This window comes from Notothenia rossii, assembly GCF_949606895.1.
Source record: "Notothenia rossii genome assembly, chromosome: 5".
NCBI lineage: Eukaryota > Metazoa > Chordata > Actinopteri > Perciformes > Nototheniidae > Notothenia > Notothenia rossii.
In genome coordinates, this window is record NC_136903.1 from 77,458,884 (window position 1) to 77,481,230 (window position 22,347).

A 22,347-nucleotide genomic window follows, 5' to 3' on the forward strand; every position below is an offset into this window, starting at 1 on the left:
AACTCTTTCCTATCCTCTCTGTTTCAGCCAATACAGCCTGCGACCCGGTGATTGAGGAGCACTTCCGCCGCAGTCTGGGTAAGAACTACAAGGAGCCCGAGCCCACCGCCTCCAACTCTGTGTCCATCACCGGCTCGGTGGACGACCACTTCGCCAAGGCGCTGGGCGAGACCTGGCTGCAGATTAAAAACAAGGGGAGCCCCTCGTCGTCCGGCAGCAGCCCAAACTCCTCCCCCGACAGCCACATGGTCAATCACAACCACTCCCCTTCTGTGGTCTCCTGAAGGAGGCGGGGTTTCAGAAGGATTTGTCCTTCTCTCCCCCGATCATCCCGGCTCCAAAACCCTAGCCCTCGTCACTTTGTTCTGTCACCAGCATCCCAGAGGGAATGCCTGTCTGCTGGTCTGCTCAAAACATCGGAAAAACCCTCAAGTCTGCACTCATAGAGAATCAAGCAATAACAACACGGACGTTTTTCCCCCTCCCCCCCCCCTTCTGTCTTCTGGTGGTAACGCCAGACAATAATGAGTGATGAGCGATGAGGTTGGACTTTGGGACTCGACCGGAGCATCAAGCTGCTCCGTCCAATCATTCATCATCCCTGCATGTCGAGCTTGGAGCTGAGCGAAGAGTCTGTCGTTGTATGTACATAAAGAGAGGAGAAAGGCGATGTTTGAATTCTTCATTTTCTTCTTTATTCTGTTTGTTTGTTTCTTTAACAGTAGTTTTGTGTACTGCTTTTTTTTTGGTGTAGTGTTTTGTGTACTGCTTATGAGATGCCCGACTTTTGGAAAAAGAGAACACTTTGGAGAAAAGTAATCCCAAACCAGCCCACTGTGCTACCAAAGAAACCTCGACGATGTTTATGAACGCCCACCTCGAAAACAAAACAACAAGAAGCCATCATGTGATCTCCATCTCTTTTCACCCTCTCACTATCCTTCTCTCCCTCTGTCCTGTGTGTGTTGTGCTGGTGTTGTTACTGTATGAATACTTAGCTGATCGATTTAGCTTGCACTGCTGCCATAGAGGGTAACTAACGAGTGACACATCAAGGTTTTAATGGGGCTGATTTGACACAGTCTGCTGTCATCCTGCCCAAGTAGGAAACTCCATTAGATTTCAACAACAGTTTCTCTGAAGACTAGCTGGGAATATTCTCACCCTGAGCCTGGCACGGAATGTAAAGTAGCATTTGTATGCTTTTGTTTAATGGGAAATGCATAGTAGTGGGGTTGGGCAGTATAACATGTTCAATATGAAGCACATGTGGTCACATCACAGCTTGTTAAGTGTAGCTGTTAACTACAAACACATGCTTGCATAGTAAGAGAAGTTAAGGAAAACAACGTCAGGTGTAAACTGCTTCATGCTTATTATTGGTAATGGTGCCAAATAGTTGCAAGCACAGGCAGGTTATGGGATCAGTTAACTGCGGTGTGGATGGACATCACAGGCATTATGAGAGTAGCTCAGGGCTGAAACACAGCTGTACCAGAGTCAGTGTAGCTGAACAATGAGCTTTGATGTGTTCCACTGGCTTAACTGCTGACAGTGATGAGGGGATAGATGACGCTGCATGTCACTTTGTGGTTGGGGGGGGGGAGGAAAAGTCTGGTTTCTGGACCGGGGGAGTGAACATTATTTCGATCTCTTCACACACACCTTGGTTTTTGTGTCTCTTTGAACACGGGTGTTGTAATTATATTTGACGTACGCCCTGCTACCCCTCCCTCTCCTACACACTGTGGTTTGGTCTATTTCTACAAAGGTTTGAAGGGTGAACTAATGCTTTTTACGGATGCATGTTTTTTATTGTTTTGTTTTTTAATAGCTGGTATCTATTAATGTTTTTAAGCCGCATTTCAATCCTAACTACTATTAGCCTTTTCATTCAGACGTTAGTTGTTGCTTCTTTCGATGTCAGTAACGGACATAGACACTATACACTCACTGCTGGGTCAGTCGTACTCCATATTATTATTGTTATTATGGCAATTTTGTATTTTTTTGTTTTCCATTAATATCAGTATGGTAACAATCATCTATAGCGGGACAGCCTCCGGACAGGCTCTGTGTAACGATGAGAGCTGCGTTTCTCGAAAACGTTCTCGGCGCCGCTACCGACCCGTCGCTCCCGCAGCAGAGCGGAGATCTTCCTGGTGTTGAGATGGCTTTCGGGATACGCAGCCCATAAAGGTTTTCTTAAGATGTTGATCCATCGGTGGTACAGGATGCTACAACCTTCAGCATGACTGATCTGAGACACCAAATTAGCAACGAATAGTCAACTAGGCCTTGTTCTCCTGAAAAGCATCTGCAGCCTGAGATCAAATGTACTCTTATGAGTGTGTCATCTTAAAGTCACCACCTCGGTACCAGCCTTGACTCCCATTACAGCTGTATTACTAAAAGTACTTAATACAGAATAATCTAGCATGTGATGATGCTTTCAAGTAACAGGGTATCGTTTATAGTAAGGTCTTATTAATGTTTAAGAGCTAAAAAAAAAAAAAAACGTTAATTAGATACATTTCGGATCTCACAGCTCTAATACTTCACCAGTTGACTCTTTTCTGTCCTGACTTGGTGTCCAGATATTTTTTAATTCAATGCTTTCATTTTTGAACAACCTTGTATTGTATCTGCAGTTAAGCTAGACTGCTGCGGTTGAGACAAACATGGTTTTGCTGTTGAAGAGCCTGCGCCAAGGTGGCATACATTCCTCCTTTAGGGAACTTAGTACAGGCCTCAGTTTCTCCTTATCGACAGACAGAGCTCATAACAGCCACGGCCAACTGGGTTTCTGACACTTTCCCGGAGTTACAATTGATGTGATAATAAAAGGAGAAATAAGCTTCTTTTTCAAAAACAGACAACCTTTTGGAGAACATTGGGAGCATAGACTATACTGAGGCCGTAACAATAGACAGTGATGTGAGTCATACTGCAGCAAAGAACAGAATGATTTCATGTCTCTGCGCTGAGGCTGAAAGGTGACGCGGTTCATGTGTGTTTGTGATGGATGTACTCATCCTTTATCAAAATGACCGTAACCACAGTGAAGTACTCTTTCTCCCATGTTCTAGAATGACCATACATTCCATCCTAGACTGAAGCAAACTGACAAGTTGTAGAATCAGATTGAGATTTACAGCATGTTCGATCAGAATGAGACTCATTTCCTAAACGAGTAAGTACTCTTAGTCTAAATGTGCTTTCTGTGACAGCTTCAGAGTTTGGATGGAGATGTTTAGCGGGGAGGAGCAGGGCTTCAGGAGCTGAGCTTCTGTAAGCACGACCTGTGAGCCAGGAGATGTTCAGCTGCCACCGAGGGTCTCACAGTGACGCCCCTCCCCCCCCCTCAGATTCAGCAGATTTATATTTGATGTAGAAAAGCAACATGTGAGAAAACACGAGGGAAAAGGGCTCAGTGTCCAGAGGATTTCGTTTTTCTATTTTTCTTTCTCCTTATTATTTCACTACCACCCTGTAGGTAGGAGGCTCTCTCTTTGCTTCGGCACACACTCCCTACACACTGTAGGAAAATCACTTAATAAAAAAAATACTTTTTTATAATAGGTAACTATAAGACCATCATTACGCTGTGCGTAAGGAATGTACAGAGAAAAAAATCGTAGGTATTTTTTGAGGAACAATTAATTTGTTAATGATATGTAGCTATTTAATTGTTGTTTTTTTCCTGTCCTTATATTGTAATCATTGCATTTTCTTTTTTGTGAAAAAAGTTGATCTTTTTTGTTTATAGAGTTTGTCTTGTTAGAGTAAAGGTTCAAGTGCAGGAACACAGCAAATGTATGAAACCACAATAAGGCCACTGGTGTGTCGGGGACAATCGCTACTTCCATTGCAATGTCCTGCAATCATTTAACTTGTGTTCGATCATGTGACTCCAGAGACATCCGAACAAAAGAGATTGTCCTTTTCGAGGCCTATTGAACATAACCCTGCCACTAGCCCGTTGAGCCTTGCCGGCCATTTCCATTTAACTATTGAAAAGATAATAACAACAACATTGTGATGGGCTAGCAGGCGAGTACGTTTTCCACGTGTGCTTGTAAGGGTTATAAATGTTGGGTTTTGAAGGTATTTTGATGTGTTAGATCTACAGATGGGAACTGAGCTACAAATGAGAACCATCAGTCCATTTGATAACACAGATTGGCTTTTCACTGAAATTAGAATTCTGAACTGGTGAACATCCTGACTGCATTTTCATACTTTTAGTTGTGCTGAAGTTCATCGTCTGCATGTCTGAAAATAGGCTTTGGTTCCTCACACTTGTATCTGATGTGACATTTCCCATCTGTGGAGGCCATTTTGATCTGTAACCAAGTGAACAACATGAAAATAGTGCAGATAAATCAAAGTGGAGTTGGTCTTTACTTTGGCTGTACCACAATTTCCTGGTCCTTTTTGAAGTGGAAGTAGCATGTACTTAGTGGTAGTAATACTCTGAACTGTAAAAAAAAAAAATGGTATCAAGTAAACTACAGTCGATTTGTGGCTCTGTGTCTCTACTAAAAAGGTTTTGGCAGGCCACCTTTTTTGTACGTAAAGTAGCCTTGATGAACAATAAAGTGCTTTTAAACCACTGTCTGACTGTGTGGGCCCCCGTTACTGTGTGTGTGTCTGTGTTTTTTTTATATGCTAGGAAAGACAATGGGTGGAAGATGCAGCTACAATGAGCAAATATAATTAATTTCACACAAACCAATATTTTCATTGCAACATAAAACTCACAGAAGAACAAATAATAAAGATTACGTTTATTCATTGGTTATACTTACAGAAGAAAAAAAGCATGACAAACAACTCTGAGAATAGAACATTGAAAACCAAGTCAATTATAAATGCCATCTCAATTTTGAGAAATTCATAACAGGAAAAAGTCTGAGGTCAGGTTGATCCCGGAATTGTGTTTCTCACAATTCTGACATCACTTTTCAAATTCAGAAACGAAGGTTCCATTTTTCTCACGTTGCACTTATTATCTTCCATACATATCAAGGCGGCTGTCGTCACACTGAAAGTATCATACATCTAATCAGTACAGAGAAATATCACACAGCAGTAAGAAAAGCAAGAGATAAAGACATGCAAGCGTCAACACTAACAGACCATAAAGACCTTCAGTTTGTCCGTCGGCTCTTTTATATTAAATTGTGCAGTTTTAGCTTCCAGGTTGTCTACAGCAACAGTAAACAGTTTCCACATCAGTTGCACAGTAACATCTGTGAGCTGGTTTTATTATTAACTGCACTGTATGTATCACAGTCTCCGGTAAACACACAGGGAGATGGATGGATTTGCTGAGTTGTCAACTGTGTTTTTGTAATTTAATAATCAATCTGAAGCACTCTGAGTGAGCGAGCAGATGTTGTTAGTCAACGTCTTGCCAAAGGACACAGCAAACCCATTAAATGTGTTGATGGAGAGACGGTGGGGGGGATTGAACCTGGGTCTATTCGGTGAGGGTTTTTTTTAAAGACAAAAATAAAGTCCATTAATACAAGTGTTTTGTTGTGTTTTGTCTCAGGTAAACATTGAGTGAATGCAAGTGAAGAGATAGGAATAGGGTTGCAAAATTCTGGGAATTTTCAAAGATGGAAACTTTCCACGGGAATAAACGGGAATTTATGGGAATAAACTGGGAATTTTCCAAATTGAAGGTTGGCTCTTCATAGGGAACTTAAACATAGTTGGCGAAAGTATATTTTAGCATAATCTTGACTAAAACAAACAGATGCCATTCAAGTACACTTGAATATCCATGCCATAGCACACTGCTAACTGCATGGCTATTGAGACCATACAAAGGTTCGCAACAGGCTCACTAATGTGAGAGTGGAACAACTGGTTGGCGTTCGGGCAAACCTAAGGCTCTTTGAGCCTGACACAGAGCCATCCTCAACAAGGCTGGACAGTGACACTGAAGAGGAAGAATCAGAGTGTGATATTGATGAGGCCCAGGAGGAGCCTGTTGACTGAAAGGGTTTAGCCAAAATGCAGAGGATTGCTTGAAGGAAGATTTGCATGTTTAATGAGACTTTTTGGAGGGAGAAGGGCTCTTTTCATTTAACATTTTGAATGGGACTTTATGGGGATCTTTGGATGGGGGGTGCATTTTTGTTCATTTTTTAATGAGTGGGGGTGGATGAGTAACATTTAACTCAACATTCCTGTTTTCGTTCTTCAATGAAACAAATAATTGTTCAATAAAATGATTAAAACTTGTTCTGTTCTACTTAAAAAAATTTTTTTTTAAAAAACATCTGTTGAAATGTCATGTTTTTTTGTTTAATTTTGCATCGAATATTTCAAAAATTCCCCAGCTTAACTTCCCATGGAAACTTTCCGGAAATTTACCGGAAATTTACCGGAAACGTTCCACCCCTTTGCAACCCTAGATAGGAACAACTACATTCTCCCTTAAATACAACAGCTTAATACTCACAAAGTGAAAAATGAACTGACGTAAAAGTGAAAAAAAGAAATTCACTGAATACTTTAGCAGTTAATCTTTTATTGTTTATAATTGTAACCATATTACTCGTGAATCCAAATGAGCTAATAGGAATTGTATAGCTTATTTTAGCTGCATTCCCGGTAGTTTAGCTTGGTTTGAGTTTTATCTGTGTATCTACTGTCATCCGCAAAGACCTTTTCATTTGTAAATATGCATCCTTAATAAACCCAAAAGCAGACAGAAGCTGAAGGATGGGGGGGGGGGGGGGGGTTCGGGGGGGTCCAGGATTTGTTTCTCCAGTCCTTCAGATGCTCTCATCGTCGCTCATATCCCAAATCTAAGGAGGCAAGACACAACAGAGAAAGAAACACATTAATGGAAGTTTTGTCTACAAAACAATGTTCGACTAAAACAGTCCTAACTCAAGGTTCTTTCTGGGGCTTTTAGCTGCATCTTACAGTCTTCAGTGCAGTTTGCTCAGTGAGTAAGGGTCCCATATTATAGTATTTTTCTACAATATATTACAGGTCTCAGAAATACAAAAAACATGTCTCTGAAATGTTTGGCTTAAAATACCAAACACAGATCATACATTGAAGCATCCCATAAACCCCTCTGATTCAAAAGTGCTGATTATCTGTAGCTTTACATTTAAATGAACTTCCCCCCCCACACCCCTCTCAAGATGTTTGGTTTATTAAAACACAATGGTGCTCTCGGAGGAGATTCCGGTGATAAGGTGGGAGGGTGTTACCTTGGTTGGTGATTGGCTAATGGTTACACAACCCGACAAAAACATTGCGACATCACAAAAGGTCCAAAATCTGCTGATTTTCAGACCAGTTTTTATATAAATGGATCAGGAGAGAAAGAGAGAGAATATTTTTCCCTGAAACGTTCCAAATCTCTTTACACAGAGGGGACACATGTTTATGTGTGAAAGACATGAAAAAGTGGATTTTGCATAATAGGTGACCTTCAGATGTCTGATGTATGTACAGTATGAATGTAACAGTCATCATGTATCATTAGCACGGCAATAACAGCTGTTTCAAGTTGTTTTAACTTCATTTCTATGCATAAATAAGAACTGAGTAACCAGAAATATTAAGTACAAATCTCCAACATCGTAATACGATACAATGCAGAGCAACACAGGCTCAGAATGGAGTGAGCCACTGCTTTATGTCAAAGTGGCTGCACTGATGTAATATATGATTACTAACAGACACCATGTTTGATTTGATTTTAAAAACAGGAGGCGACAGATAACCACACAGACCCGTGTAAATAACTGGCTTGTAAGTTGCAACAGTAAAGCTTTGATAATAATTACTCACCATCAGAGCTAAGAAGTTTCATACCAGGAAGTGACAGCAGCATGTGACTCTCTCTCGCCCCCACAGAGACACACACACAACTCCTTTTCACTACTGTGTCAGTAAACAACAGCGGCCTTCTCATGGCAGCAGATTCCTCACATTCTCTCTCTGTAAGACGTAATTCACATACCTCTAACACAGCCTGGAATGTTACACACTCATGGCTCTGAGTGTGTCTCCACACACACACACACACACACACACACACACACACACACACACACACACACACACACACACACACACACACACACACACACACACACACACACACACACACACACACACACACACACACACACACACACACACACACACACACACACACACACACACACACACACACACACACACACACACACACACACACACACACACACACACACACACACACACACAGTTTGACACATACATGCTGCATTCCTTGGATTGTGCTGCAACTCAAAGCGCTGAAATACCAGTGTCATTAACTTCAACTTGTTTTGTTTGTGTGTGTTCCACAGGTAATACACATGCAGAGATAGGTGTATTGTTAGGAGCCCGTTCTTAAAGAAACAAAGACAAAGTGTTGCGTTTCTCTTTGACAGGCCTTTACAATTGTGAAATCATATGAACATATGAAATTATTAGAGAAACATTCACAAACCATGTAGACAAACAACTAAAAAAGGGGCTCTAACTGACAATAATTGTCGCCTTTTAATAAGAAGATTATTTGCCTCATTAATTAGAAATACAAATCTCAACTTTCCAGAGCCAACTTTCCTGGTTATTGAGCAGCATGTGAGGTAAACATGCAAAAGTTGAAATATGTCTACAGGTGAGCATGATGTGTATTTATATCGCGTCATGTAAGGAAAAGCAAGTTCCCAATAAAAAACAAATGATAAATATTGACATAGTTTGAGATGGACCCATTCTCTCAGGGAAAGTCTCTAAAATAGGTAGAAAATAAAAAAAATGTTTCTTACTGCTTTCTTACTACCCCGTTTATTCAAACTATTCTAGGAGAGTGCATTTACGTAGACAGACACGTTGGGCCTTTCCCTCTTGTACTTTTTTGCTTTCTACTCCTTTCCCTTAACTCATTCTAGGAGAGTGCATTTACGTAGACACGTGGTGCCTCTCTACCTATACTTCTTACTTTCTATTTCAGTTTTTTATTATTATTATTATTCACCCCTTTTGCCTCAAACTGTTTCAGGAGAGTGCTTTTACGTAGACACGTTGGACCTCTCTGCTTGTACTTTTGACTTTCTTTCCCTTTGGGGAGTGCAATTACGTCAAGGTTAGACACGATGTCCCTCTTCACTTGTGTCCCTCTTCACTTGTGTCCCTCTTCACTTTTGTCCCTGTCTCATAATTTCCACCCTATTCTAAGGGGAAGCATTTACGCAATGTGGTGCCTTTTAATTTCAGTTTCATACTTTGTATTTCCTCACCCCTTTCCCTCAAACTATTTTAGCAGAGTGCATGTACGTGGACACGTTGTGCCTCTCTTCCTCTGTTTCTTACTTCTCTTTTCCTACCCCTGTTCCCCAGACCTATCCCAAGGGAGTTGACACGTTGTGCCTCTTCACTTTTACTTTCTAAGGGTCAAAGTTCATATGGCGAGGAATTCCTTTGAGCGACATGCGCCGGCCCGTGCCTTACCTGGGACTTCTAATATAACTGCTCGGGTCTTGATAGATTGAGTGGGGAAGTTCAGGAGATATGTGTAGAAGATATGTGTCTTCCTGAATACTTCAAAAAACATCCGAGAACAACAGAACTGTAAAATAAAACATTGCCCTGATTTCCAAGACTGGTCGTTCTTACACTTTGTGTTTCTGCTCTGTGTCTCCGTCTCTGCACACATGGAGAGCTCTCAGTTATTGAAACAGTGGAAACACATTTGGCAGATTCATGCAGAGCAATCAATGTGAGACTTCACTTCAGTATAAACAGTACAAACCTCACTGAATGTGTGCCTCATCAACACGGAGATGAACACATTATCCATTCTGAAACAGATTGAGCTTTGGGATGATGCATTACAGCAAAACATCCTGCTCTTTGAATTGAAAAGAAAATGGGTCAGTAATCTGAAACAGTTTCTTTTATATAAGACTTTAGTACAGTCTATGTGAAACTTGAAATATGGTCACTTTCACAATGTGTGGTTTTAGAAATAGTTAAGGGTAATACCATAGACTGTATGGGTAATACGTATTTGATTTGATTGAAAGTTCATCCAGTTTTTCAACTGGGCTTTTGGTACCATGTTGGGTTTGTCGTTGTTTTTGTCAGAAGCTTGCGAGTATGACTATCTGCTTTCCCCAGGGAGGTTGCAACAACAAGGCTTCCTGTTCCAAATTCTTTGAGCTATAACCTCAGCGTGAGAAAAATCTCTTCAAAAAGTTGTCGCACCTGTTCTGCATGTTAACCTGAACCGTCTACAGGCTGTGTCGTTGTTATCTTTATTGGAACTTCTGCAGGCCTTTGCTCACAGTGTGGAGACTGAGGAACAAACTCATATCAGAGCTGGCCGTTTCTGCTCCACTGCTGCCGGGGATCCAGCTTCAAAAGGACAGCAAAGGGTTCTTTGAAACAGAGCGACACTGGAGCCCCTCTCTGGACGGCTGCCATGCCGCGCTGAGGCTGTGTGTGTTTGTGTGTGTGTGTGTGTTTGTGTGTGTGTGTGTTTTGAGAAATCTTTTGTGCAAAATGAAAGAGGGGGCGAGGGGGGGGGGGGGTATAAAGGGGGGAAAGACCTTATGTAACGTGAATAGCTCGGGCAAACTGAAGCCAACAAACTTTACTACACTCCTTCAAGCACGACTGAGTACTTGGGATGTTTTCAACCATTAAGCTTTCATGCTGTGATGCATACGCTGATTTCTGCAGGGGCGTGCAAACAATATGTTTAAAGTCACGAGACAACAAGCAAATATTGTGTCGTAAAAATAAAGTATGCAACAAAAGATGTCAAAGAAATGAAAGTACGGCATGTCATTTTATCTCAGTAGAAACAAGTAATCTCAATGTCGTTATGTCATAAAAAAGTCATAAACGGTCATGGTTTGGTACAGTATAGGGTCATGGTAGTGCAAGTAATCTAATCTAACTACAAGACAAGCAATCGTTCTGTCTGTCTTTCTTTCTGTCTCTCTGTCTGTGAGAACGACTTTCACATATATCGCCAACATGGCTTCTAAAAAAGGTTATCTGAAATGGCCTCTCAGCCAACAAAAATAAAAGTAACATATAATCAGCTCTACCTCTGTATGAAATCAAAGACATAATATAACAGAAATTAAACCTTCAATGGTAAATCTTCCGTTATTGTTGTAAACGGCACAGGAACCATGGGGGAGGGGGGTGCAGAGGACTGTAACTCCGTACATTCTCACTATTTAAAAAACATTGACAGATTACAAACCACCAAACTGATTGGTAATTGCAACCCTAGCTTGAATTATGCAGTATCTGTCCTTACTGGTGGACCCCCACACAAACACACACACACAAACACACACACACACACACACACACACACACAAACACACACACACACACACACACACCATGACAGCACCTCAAAGGGATTGGCAGACACACAATCGAGGACACACATCTTTAACTTTGAAGCAGCCTTATCACTCCGGGACCTTGAGTCACTGCAGGTTAAAAAGAGGATTGCTGGATGTTTCATAAAGTCCTGCAGTAAGCTGCATGTAATCATTGTGTGAATGTGTTTGTGTTTGTAATCAGTTGGGCTCCGGCTGATATGACAACTATAATCCGGGCTAGTGGTTGAAACAAGGCTGGGATCTGATCAGATAGAGGAGGTTGGCGGGTGCAGTCAGCCGACTCTCTGCTGCCTCTGATAGTTGTTCCCCCAAAAACACAACACACGCCTCAGCAGGAGGGTCCTCAGTAATAGTGATAATTCGAGTCAAAGCACTGCTTCCTACAGCAGAACCACAATAAACTTGCTCCGGCATCAGAGTTTAACAAGAAGCAACCTTTCAGGCAGTTTACAAGCACATTGTTTTCTTTGAGGCGAGTAAATTCAAAATACTGAGCCTACTTACAGGAACACATCCTAAGTGTGGGTGGCCCCAGTGGGGATCTTCCCCCTGAAGCCATTCAACCAGGCAGCACCACCACTGATGGGCTTTGATATTAAACACACATCTGCTTCACATATTAGAACTGACACCAAAGCACAAAGGGCAAAGTCAAGCTTTCATCATGGAGACCGGCTCCATCTGATGTGCAATTAGTGGACCACACAGAGGGACGTGGTTTATGGCTGCTGGATAAACCCACCGCTGCTGTTTGAAGAAAAAAGGAAGAAACCCAGTCATTCTACAATTCTGTTTGTGAGTTAAAAAAAAGCAAACGACATTAAGTCTCATGAGTGATTTCAGTTTTCAGTGGCAGCATCACTGATGGATTTTTAAACTGATTTGAATTACATATATTAAAGCCCGAGGCACAGTCGCTTATGTTTTTACAGTGAAACTTCTAAAACATGTTCTCACCAATCTTATCAAAATGTTTGTGTGGCATTGTTATTTTAGTTCAATTCAAATTCACTTTATAAGTTGCTTTTAGGCTGTATGTCAAGTGTACTGCTGGACATTCATTCATTCAGTTAAGTGATCAAATGTACTCTAGCAGGGGAGTGTGGGTCTGACTAATGGTTGGTGTATGAGGGTTGATATCTCTTATTGGCCCAGCACTGCAAAGAAACAATATTTCTTTCAAACATTTCACATACAATTATTTTAATTAATTCAATACAAATAATAAATCTCTCTTTATGCATACTCAACCTTGAACTACTGTGGCCTTTTAAGTAATGTGGAAGCTTTCAATAGCAGCAGGTCTGCCTTTGTGACTTCTTAATTCAAAACCTGGCATCACATTTCGGGGACATTAAGATGTCTGAAAAAGTTATTTATTCAGCACTACAGTAAATAAAACCCTTTGTTCAGAAATGGTTGATTTTTTATATCATAAATTGGATATGTGGCAGAGAGTTGATGGTATTCAGTTTTTATAAATGTTTTTAAGATGGCTCACTCAAGATATATGCAAATCATGAACATTGTAAATAGTTGTCACAGGGGTTAGTAGGGATCTTTCACACCACAGCTTTACAGTCTGATCCTTTAACATCCAGAAAAGCTTAAACTGTGTAAGTGCTTCCTGTCTGATCTTCAGATGAAACCTGATGATCATCAGCTTGTTGAAACATCAACACAGGGCAATTACTGCAAACTTCACAAGAGGTGTCAGCTACGGAAATGTTTGTTTCCTCTAACAAATGACCTGACATCTGTTAGGCAGGGGGATGCATTTGAGGATTTATGTTAATGAGATGGCATATTTCCCCTTTCATCCCCTCGCATGAGAGCCCCCAAGGGCAGGCTTAACACCCTGAAGGGGGAGGAAGACCCACCCAGCTCCATCACAACGAGAGGAACTTGTTCTGAAGTCAATGACATTTGAGATACACCAGAGTTGTTTATTCTTCAGATCTCCATTTACGTTTATTTCCTCCACATCTTCTTCTTCCTTGATCTGTCCTCTTGACTCCTTCTTTTTACCCTGCCTAACCAATACAGCTCAAACACGACGGATGGTCGCATCAAATAAAATTCTCTATATTTTATTCCCTTGAAATGTTAACATTATTTAGGATGAGGCTTTTTTTTATTTATATGTATTTTAAATTGTAAAGTTAAACTCAAACACACTGAACTAGAAATTCCCTCGTTAACAAAAACAGTAGTCGGTGTGTGTGTGTTGACTTCGCTGAAATGATGACTCATCCACCTGTACACCGCACCTGACTGACAATATACATGAATCACACACACACACACACACACACACACACACACACACACACACACACACACACACACACACACACACACACACACACACACACACACACACACACACACACACACACACACACACACACACACACACACACACACACACACACACACACACACACACACACACACACACACACACACGGTGAATATATAATGTCGTTTGGGTGTAGCCTTCCTGAGGATTCAGTTTCCGGTATGGAGGAATATTCAGCTGTTAAACGGCAGCTCCTAGAAGACCTCATCACATCTTTTGTTCTTCAATCACCTGAGGGAAAATTCTTTCTCTGGTTTAGCTGGAACCTAAACGCGTGGGCAAAAGAAGATAGAAAAAAAGAAATTGCTTGAGTTTGATCTATTGAAGGTGAGCCCTGAGGATAACAGGTGTGTGTTCACTAGAGATTGGATTTAATGAGAATTTGCCACTTTTGTCATTTTAATGCGGTAGAAAACCTTTGTTATCCAATTGTGTGGCTTTCACTGATGCCCTGTCCTTTCATATTGAGCACTTTTAATTAGGTCTGTTAATCGAATGCTATTTTTGTAACCAAACACCTTTAAAACTAATAACTACTTTCTGTCAGCTGTATTTTGTGTTCAGTGGTAACTAGCAAATGAAAGCATGCTGACAAGCTCAATGGAAATGGCACAAATCACACCTGCTAAAAATCATCAAATATCAATATCCTTATCGTTTTAGGCCTGTTAGCATGTTAGCTCGAAGCATCACTGAGATAGAGTACAGTCCCAAAAAGTTGCTATCATGGGCGTAGACTCTCAATCTCATTTCTATACTATCTTGGCATCCTCACATGTGCCCTGATACTGGCATCTCTACTGAACCTCTACAAATATTGCATTGTGCTGGAGATGAATCTTTGGTTTTTATTCATATGTAGATTCTGTTATTCATCTTCTGAAGTGCATGTCTTGCAGTAAGCTATGCAGCAGTCTAGGAGTAACTAAAGAAAAGGATATACTATTCATTAGAACTGATGGAGGGCACAATGACCTTTACAAAAAACTCGGGAAGGCAATGAGCTGTAACATCGCTTCTGGGTCATTCTAAAATGACAGGAACAGTCGTTTTGTCATTTTGGGTTTCACAAACAGCTGGAAACAAGTCTATCCAAAGGCCCTCATTATTCAGTAGCCTTCCATTTCGTATCTATTGCGGCTCTTGCACAATTTATAGGAAACCTTGCAGGTGATGTAATTGGTTAAATAAATATTCAGATCTTTTTACGGGAACATGACACACTGTTTTCCCACAGTAGGATTAAGTAAGATTTTAAAGTTGAACCCTAATTTGTCTTCCAGTAACACACAAACGCTGATGAGTGGATTTGCATACAGACTTTTTTGCAGAGAAGATGACCTCATGCGGCCCAACGTAACTCCAACTGCTGCTGAAGCACGCTGCATTCCCCGCTACATTCCTGAATTCCCCTCAAACATTCCTGCACAATGTGGCGGGAATCTGCAGCGTGGTGGTTTCACCGGATTCAGAGGCTTTTTAAAGCAAGGGTGAAAGGGCAAGAGGTCAAATCACTTACAAAGTTAGAAAAAGAATAGAAGCTGCAACCTGAGTCTCTGGGTCTCAGACGTTGCCCCATTGAGAAGAAAAGGGAGAAACGTACAGAAAATAAAACACTATAAGAAATCATTCGGCGTATGGAGGCAGCTACGCTTGTGGTTTCTCCACTCTGTCCCTTTCATTTGTCATGCCTTTATGCAGCAAAACATAAGCACAAAGCATTCATACATGTGGAGATAAAAAAACAATCAAGTATTATCTTGTAGAATCTTATTCTTGTAGTATATCATAGTAATCATCGTCTCACACTGATTCCAAGTCAGTTTCTTGAGTGCAACTCTTAAAACAGATTGCCTTGAAAAGTTGTCCTAATTGACTCGTCCTCTGCACTTGGACTCGTTGTTAGGCGTTTCTCTGTACACTGAAATGATTGAAATCAACCACATCAGATTCTAATCTTGTTTGAAAATTGAGGTGAAAGGAAGCACCAAATGTTTACTAAAGAATAGACCACAGTACAGTAAATAAGAATAGGATACATAATAAGAATTTAAATGTATGTTACGTTATGCAGGCCTAACAAACATACTGCTGTTAGTAATGGGGTGCAAAATAGAGTGCAATTAAAGCAATTGAATATGACTTGATGCCAAATGAAATGCATTTTACGGGCAGATGGTACAATCCCACCCAGAATGTTAATAAAGTGAATTAATGACTACAAACAACAACTATGTTTTAAAAAACGGTTGTGGTTTATCTGTTTTTATTATTCTCATTGTGAAACCTTTTATGTCACACAGGTCCATGTGACAGGGCCGTCATTCTTTTATCCATGTTGCTTTTTCAGGCTTTCTTTTTCTACCCATTACCACTTGAGGCTATATAAACCCATCCAACAGTAAAAACATACTACTGAAGAACTCTAAAGCTCCTAATGCCTTCTGTTTAATAAAGTAATGTCTCCAGGCAGCATATACAATTCAACACAAGTCGCAGAGCTTTGGCTAATATTGCTTGGCAGTAAAAACACTCATTTGATAAAGTAGTTCCAGATGCCTCAGTGGATACAATATGTCGGGACTGACTGTGTGATCCAGACTCCAAGCTGTAGGTTTGTCTGATTTTGGACGTAGAGGGAGTCGACTGAAGCTGGTAACAGACATTAAGGTTGTTTAAGCCTTTTAAGTCTAGACTTCCAAGACACACACACTATTTCCAGTCTTTGAAGTGTTGAGATTCAGAAAGTCTATGATCAAGTTTTCAGAAAAATAGGCTCAATCTATCTTGGTCCGATTAGTCGTGAAACATGAAAAATAACTACTTTATGATGTGTTTAAAAATCATAATGTGTGTCCTCGCAGGAAGGGCAGCTAGTCTACTATACAGCTGATCGTGGAGAGCCTGAAATTGTAATTTATGATGCCTTTTCTGCCCAAAAAACATTGTAATCCGAGTTCAATTACTCAAGGCCTCCATAACTCAAACCCCAGCATAACATAGCAGCCTGTCACGTTGCACCACACAAGCTATTCCTTACGTTGAGGAAAACTAAGCCAAATCTAGACTTTTTCCCACGTTAAAATGTTCCTACCTATTAAAGTTTGTCTGTACTGAGATTACAAAGTTTAAGGTAGCTTTTTCCCCACTCCTGTGTTTCAAATAAACATAGTGTGTTCTTCCATTTCCTGCAGCAGCCTTGTGTGTTCTCCCTTGTGTCCTCTTTGTTCCAGCCCACAGCTCTCGGGGGGGAACACAGTGAACCGACCACAGCTGAGTCGGTCCTGTGTGCGTATGTGTGTGCGTATGAGTACGCGTTGTATTCACTGAGACTGGAGGCAGGAAGAGGAAGAGGAGATGGGTGGAAACAGGAAGAGGAGGGTCACCTTACTAACATGCTCTCTCATCACTTTATGTCCTGTTCTCTGGGTTAAATACAAAACTGATTCATACACCCACATCTAAACTTAATGGACTTCATGTGTGTCATAAAAAGTGTTTGATCACACGTTATCACTCTGCGTACTTGTGTTTCACATATTAGACACCTGTTTTTTTTCTGTTACTTTTTATGATGTGACGGAAATGTGCTGTATGGTAGATATGGGCTGTAGACACATATGGAAAACGGATGTGAGCATGGGCTCGGACATGAAAAGTGTTTATGGCTATTCTGTACTTCAAAGTCGGGGGGGGGGGGGGGAAAGCCTGTCAATCCCTCAACAGTTTCAGGCTTCACTACCAAACCTCTGGCTCTCAGCCTCAAGCCCATTGGTTCCTAAGAAAGATGTCATTTTTTGAAAACATATTACAAATGCATATAGTCTCCAAAAAGACTCAGTAATGTCCCTTAACAGTTGTGCAGTGAAGCCTTTAGCAAATAGTCTCAAAAATACTGTATCACGCTATTTGGAGGCAATTCTTTAAGCTGAGGATCAGGCATGTGTTGCTCTTGCCGATATTTACAATATCAGCACCATGTTTTTGGGATTGAGGCAAAATGAACTACAGTCCAAAGTAATGAAGGAATATGTCACCCAGTGCTCAATGTGTTTTTAAAGGAGCTATAAATTGAGATCTAGTGCCCTGATGCATGATATATATATATATATATATATATATATATAAAATATATATATATATATATATATATTAGCTTTGCTACACAATACTTTCTTTTAAAGGCACTGTTTATATCTAAATAACTTTCAAGCTGTTCCAGCTATCAATGTGGGCCAAAAAGTTAACTCATCAGCTAAACAGGGAGGCAAAACTGTTATTAACTTTACAAATTGACAGCAATGAGCTTCATGGGATGAGGCAGCCACATCATCTAATGTAGAGTGTTGATCCAATAAACTAAAAAGAATATTCTAAAAGTGAGTTCATCCATCTCCTTTAGTTTTTAAAATCAGGAGCAGAGGGCAGGTAAGAGAGGAGATAAGAGAGATGGGGGTTGACAGGGGAGAAGGGAGCTGAAGCCTGAGAGGGGCAGGAGGTTGAAGATAGAGAGGGGACCTCAGAGGGAAAGGGAAGGTTTTAGGGGGGCCGGGGGAGAAAGTGATTTGACAGAAGAGGAGAGAGATGGGTTAGAGGAGATTTGGTGGGAACAGAGTTAGTTTGTAGGTCCCAGCTGAGGTCACGTCCCCTGGCTGTGTTTTCGTAAACTCCTGAGTCTCAGGGTAATCAAACAGATAGCAAAAACCTTGGAACCACACCTCAAAACAGAGACACGCCAAACCAGGAAGTGATGCAGCATCCTCCTTTCCTTTCCCAGCTCTTCCTATGTCCTAATAAAAGGTGAACGCTCACTCATATTACCTACATTAAAGGGAACTGCACTCTTTCAGACGCTGCTGCTGCTGCCTCCACCTCCCCTTTCTCCCTCTTTTCTCTCAGTCATAAAGACCAGCTACAAAAACAAATGGAGTCTCTCCCGGCTGGGTGTGGTGGCCTGCAGAGCAACAGCTGGGTCCTGTCGCTCTCCCGAGACGCAGACTGACTGATCGCCCTCTTTTTTAGGACAGCTCTCCCCCTGTGTCTTTAACTTTTCCTTGAACATGTAGTCTAATGTCTCGGGCTTACTGTCTTTTCTAAGTACTCTCTCTGAACTGGTCACTTCTTTTCCTTGACTGAGACCCACACTTTTCACGTACTGCTCTTAAACTGTGAACTTACACATCCCCGACTCCTCTTCACTCCTCACAAGTTTAGATTTTCTCTCGTTCTGCTTTCCTGCTCTTTCTCTCATTTAATCTGTCGGTCCCCATCGCTCTCTTCCCTTCCCTCTTCCTCTGTCCCACTGAAACCCTTCCTGGCCCCATTTCCCTCTGACACATTTCCTGTATAGTAGGGAAGGTTATCAACACATTTTCTGAGTCATACAAGTGTTTCATAACACCAGTTTCTCATACAAGTAAAAAAAAAAACACAAAATTGATAACATACTGAAGCATAGCATGTAGCTTTGGAAGTGTTTCCAAATGACGTACATTTTTTGTATCATCTACTCTTATTTATGAACACAATGAAGACGTTGATTTTTCTCTTTGTAGTTCTTCAAAGCCTCCATTTAGTTCTGTTGCCCCTGTGAGGCATTACTGTGTGTGTGTGTGTGTGTGTGTGTGTGTGTGTGTGTGTGTGTGTGTGTGTGTGTCAGTGCAACCAGTATAAACACTACCTAATGAACTGTTTTGAGCATGCAACTAACCAAATGGCAATAACAGATCAACTTCAGAGGCTGACGGTTTTGTGTGTATGTGTGTATGTGCCTGTGTGTGTGTGTGTATGTGCCTGTGTGTGTGTGTGTGTGTGTGTGTGTGTGTGTGTGTGTGTGTGTGTGTGTGTGTGTGTGTGTGTGTGTGTGTGTGTGTCAGTGCAACCAGTATAAACACTACCTAATGAACTGTTTTGAGCATGCAACTAACCAAATGGCAATAACAGATCAACTTCAGAGGCTGACGGTTTTGTGTGTATGTGTGTATGTGCCTGTGTGTGTGTGTGTGTGTGTGTGTGTGTGTGTGTGTGTGTGTGTGTGTGTGTGTGTGTGTGTTGCCAGTTGAGACCTGCCCTAGGTTTAATTAGAGCTGTGAGTCAAAGTCAAAGCCACGTGCGGTCAGAGACGCAATCAAACGCTAGTTGGGCCCTGTGGGCATATGCAGACACACGCACACACACTTACACTCTCCATCTCAAATGTAATACACACCCTTCGAGAGAATAACCATTTTGAAATGAAAATAGTTTGTTGCTTTGTTATCTGTTGTTTGTAAAAATGTCAGTTCTCTAGGGGCTGAGAGTGAATAACTTTCAAATGAACCAATCTCTATGAAGAAACATGACCTGAAACACACATACAAACTCCCACAGTTGTTGTTTTTTCACTTATCCAAGGACAGGGTTGAAAAGGACAGATGGTGTTGTATGGAGTACAGATTGTAATGTCCCCTGAGGGAAATGTGTGATTTGTAACATTGGGCTTTGTGATTAAACTGACTTGACAGAGGAGTTCACAGGAGGTAAGACGGCAAAGTGCCCAGTAAACCAGTCAAGGCAATGTTTTGATCTGATGCTCAGAGCAGCAGAAAGTCACAGTCTTTCATTACACAGACTTCTTTCCTCTGATAAACCACAGACACATTTCTATTTTTTTTTCAGAATGAATCAAACCGAGCACTTCAGGAATGATAACCGTTGCAGATAATTTGGAGAATGCAAAACCTGTTGATCAGTTGATCAAACGAGCCCAAAATATTTTCAACAGTTTGGGTAAAAAGCATTCAGCCACCAGGTTTTGAACTTCACACTGGGTACCATGAGGCTCAATAGACCATACTATTGTCAACTAATTTATTATTATATATTTATACCATAGTGCGTCAATACAGTGGATGTGTAAATGTCTTCATAGGAAACTATGCCAGTCTAATGAGCAAAAGTGTTAGTCAGTCAGAGAAATGGGGAATTAATGTGCATATGTGCGACGTCCATATCATTTCTGTTTGTGTTGAGTAATTAACCAGAGGCTTGATGCTATCACTGTCTTCCATGTGGGGAAAAGATAAGAACTGGCATTGTGGCCAGATGTACATGCACGTGTGTGTGTGTGTGTGTGTGTGTGTGTGTGTGTGTGTGTGTGTGTGTGTGTGTGTGTGTGTGTGTGTGTGTGTGTGTGTGTGTGTGTGTGTGTGTGTGTTTGTATTCTTTTTCAGGCCAGATCTCTAGGGCAGATTGCCTATGACCAGCTAGCCAGGCTAGAATCAGGCTATGCAAGATTAAAAAATGCACATGCAGTCACTCTAACACACACACAAAACACACTCACTCACACACTCACTTATCTCAGTCTTTGATGCATCTGGAGAGTTATTTTGTATCAAAGATTCAGGAACAAAGAAACAAACAACCCTTGCATTCAGAAAGGATTCATGAAAACACTTACACCAAGGTTAAGTCTGCACATACTTTTTAGTTGTTTAACGATTAAAAAGTAAAGACATTTGAAGATGAAATAGCTGTAATGGATCGTCGAGGGTTTAAACTCAGGGACGGCCCTTGGCATAGGCAATATAGGCAAATGCTAAGGGCACATGAATCAATGGGGGATGCCGGGAAAAAAAGTACAAAAAAATTAAAAGTTAGAAATAAAAAATATATATATTTTTGTATTTCATAACACAATTTCCCGACTTTGGATCAACAAAGTACATCTTATTATCTTATACTAACAGAACTACGCCTATATTGCGTACAGCGTCCATAAACTATGGCGCACGCCCCCCCCCCCAAAATCAAGTTTAACTGCCCCAGCCCCAGTAAAAACCAGAGGTTCATGTGAAATAGTTCTTTTTTTGATATAATGGTTTTAGCATGCAATTATAGGTTTTAATTTTGTATTTGTGTTAATTTAAAATAAATCAAACTCCCCAAAAATGTATACAGCTTTTATTAACATTGGAATTTACTGTGTAAGCGGCCGCGGGGGGGAGAGCTTTAGAGAGCTCTCTCCTGAAAGACTGAGAGGCTCTGATAACCTCAGCTCAGTGAGGTAAAGGCACACCTTTATATGATCATTATAGTTATAAAAAAATAAGAGAATAGATTTTCATCTATTGTAACATTGGGCATTGTGATTAAACTGAGCATGCCCCCGGACCCCCCATGAGGAGGTTAGGACCACCCCCCACTTAAATCAGATGGATAGGATACTAAATACATTTGCACACATCTTGTGTCCATATCTTTCTGTTTTGGTGGTCATGCGTGAGTCATAGTGAGTGTCTGCATTTTGGGGGGGGCAGCTAAAATCTTGCCTAGGGCAACAAATTGTTCAGGGCCGGCCCTGTTTAAACGATCTACTTAAGAATGAATGGCGACCTAGAACTACACTCATTATGATGTGCTCAACTGTTGGTCTTAAATACATCAGGCCAATGTTAGTTTGAAGCTTGAATGCAACAATAGAGCATTAAGGACACAATGAGTGCTTCACAAGCTTATAGCATTCACTTCCTGTGATTTCAATGAAATTATTCATCAACT

At 41.0% G+C, this 22,347-nt stretch overlaps 2 protein-coding genes across 5 annotated transcripts in view; one reads left to right on the forward strand and one right to left on the reverse strand.

Annotated features, from left to right (window-relative positions):
- vgll4b (vestigial-like family member 4b) overlaps window positions 1–4,616 on the forward strand; it is a 35,512-nt gene extending 30,896 nt beyond the window's left edge. For both annotated transcript variants that reach the window (XM_079680994.1, XM_079680993.1), the window contains one exon: window positions 28–4,616. In XM_079680994.1, the coding sequence (XP_079537120.1) occupies window positions 28–284 (257 nt within the window). In that variant the 3' untranslated portion in view covers window positions 285–4,616. The remainder of the gene's footprint in view (window positions 1–27) is intronic.
- A 159-nt stretch (window positions 4,617–4,775) lies between these two features.
- atg7 (ATG7 autophagy related 7 homolog) overlaps window positions 4,776–22,347 on the reverse strand; it is a 63,182-nt gene continuing 45,610 nt past the window's right edge. For 2 of the 3 annotated variants that reach the window (XM_079680990.1, XM_079680991.1), the window contains exon 19: window positions 13,920–14,072. In XM_079680990.1, coding sequence (XP_079537116.1) covers window positions 14,034–14,072 — 39 coding nt within the window. In that variant the 3' untranslated portion in view covers window positions 13,920–14,033. Of the gene's footprint in view, window positions 6,828–13,919; window positions 14,073–22,347 lie in introns of those variants that run through there. The other variant, XM_079680992.1, reaches the window with a different exon arrangement.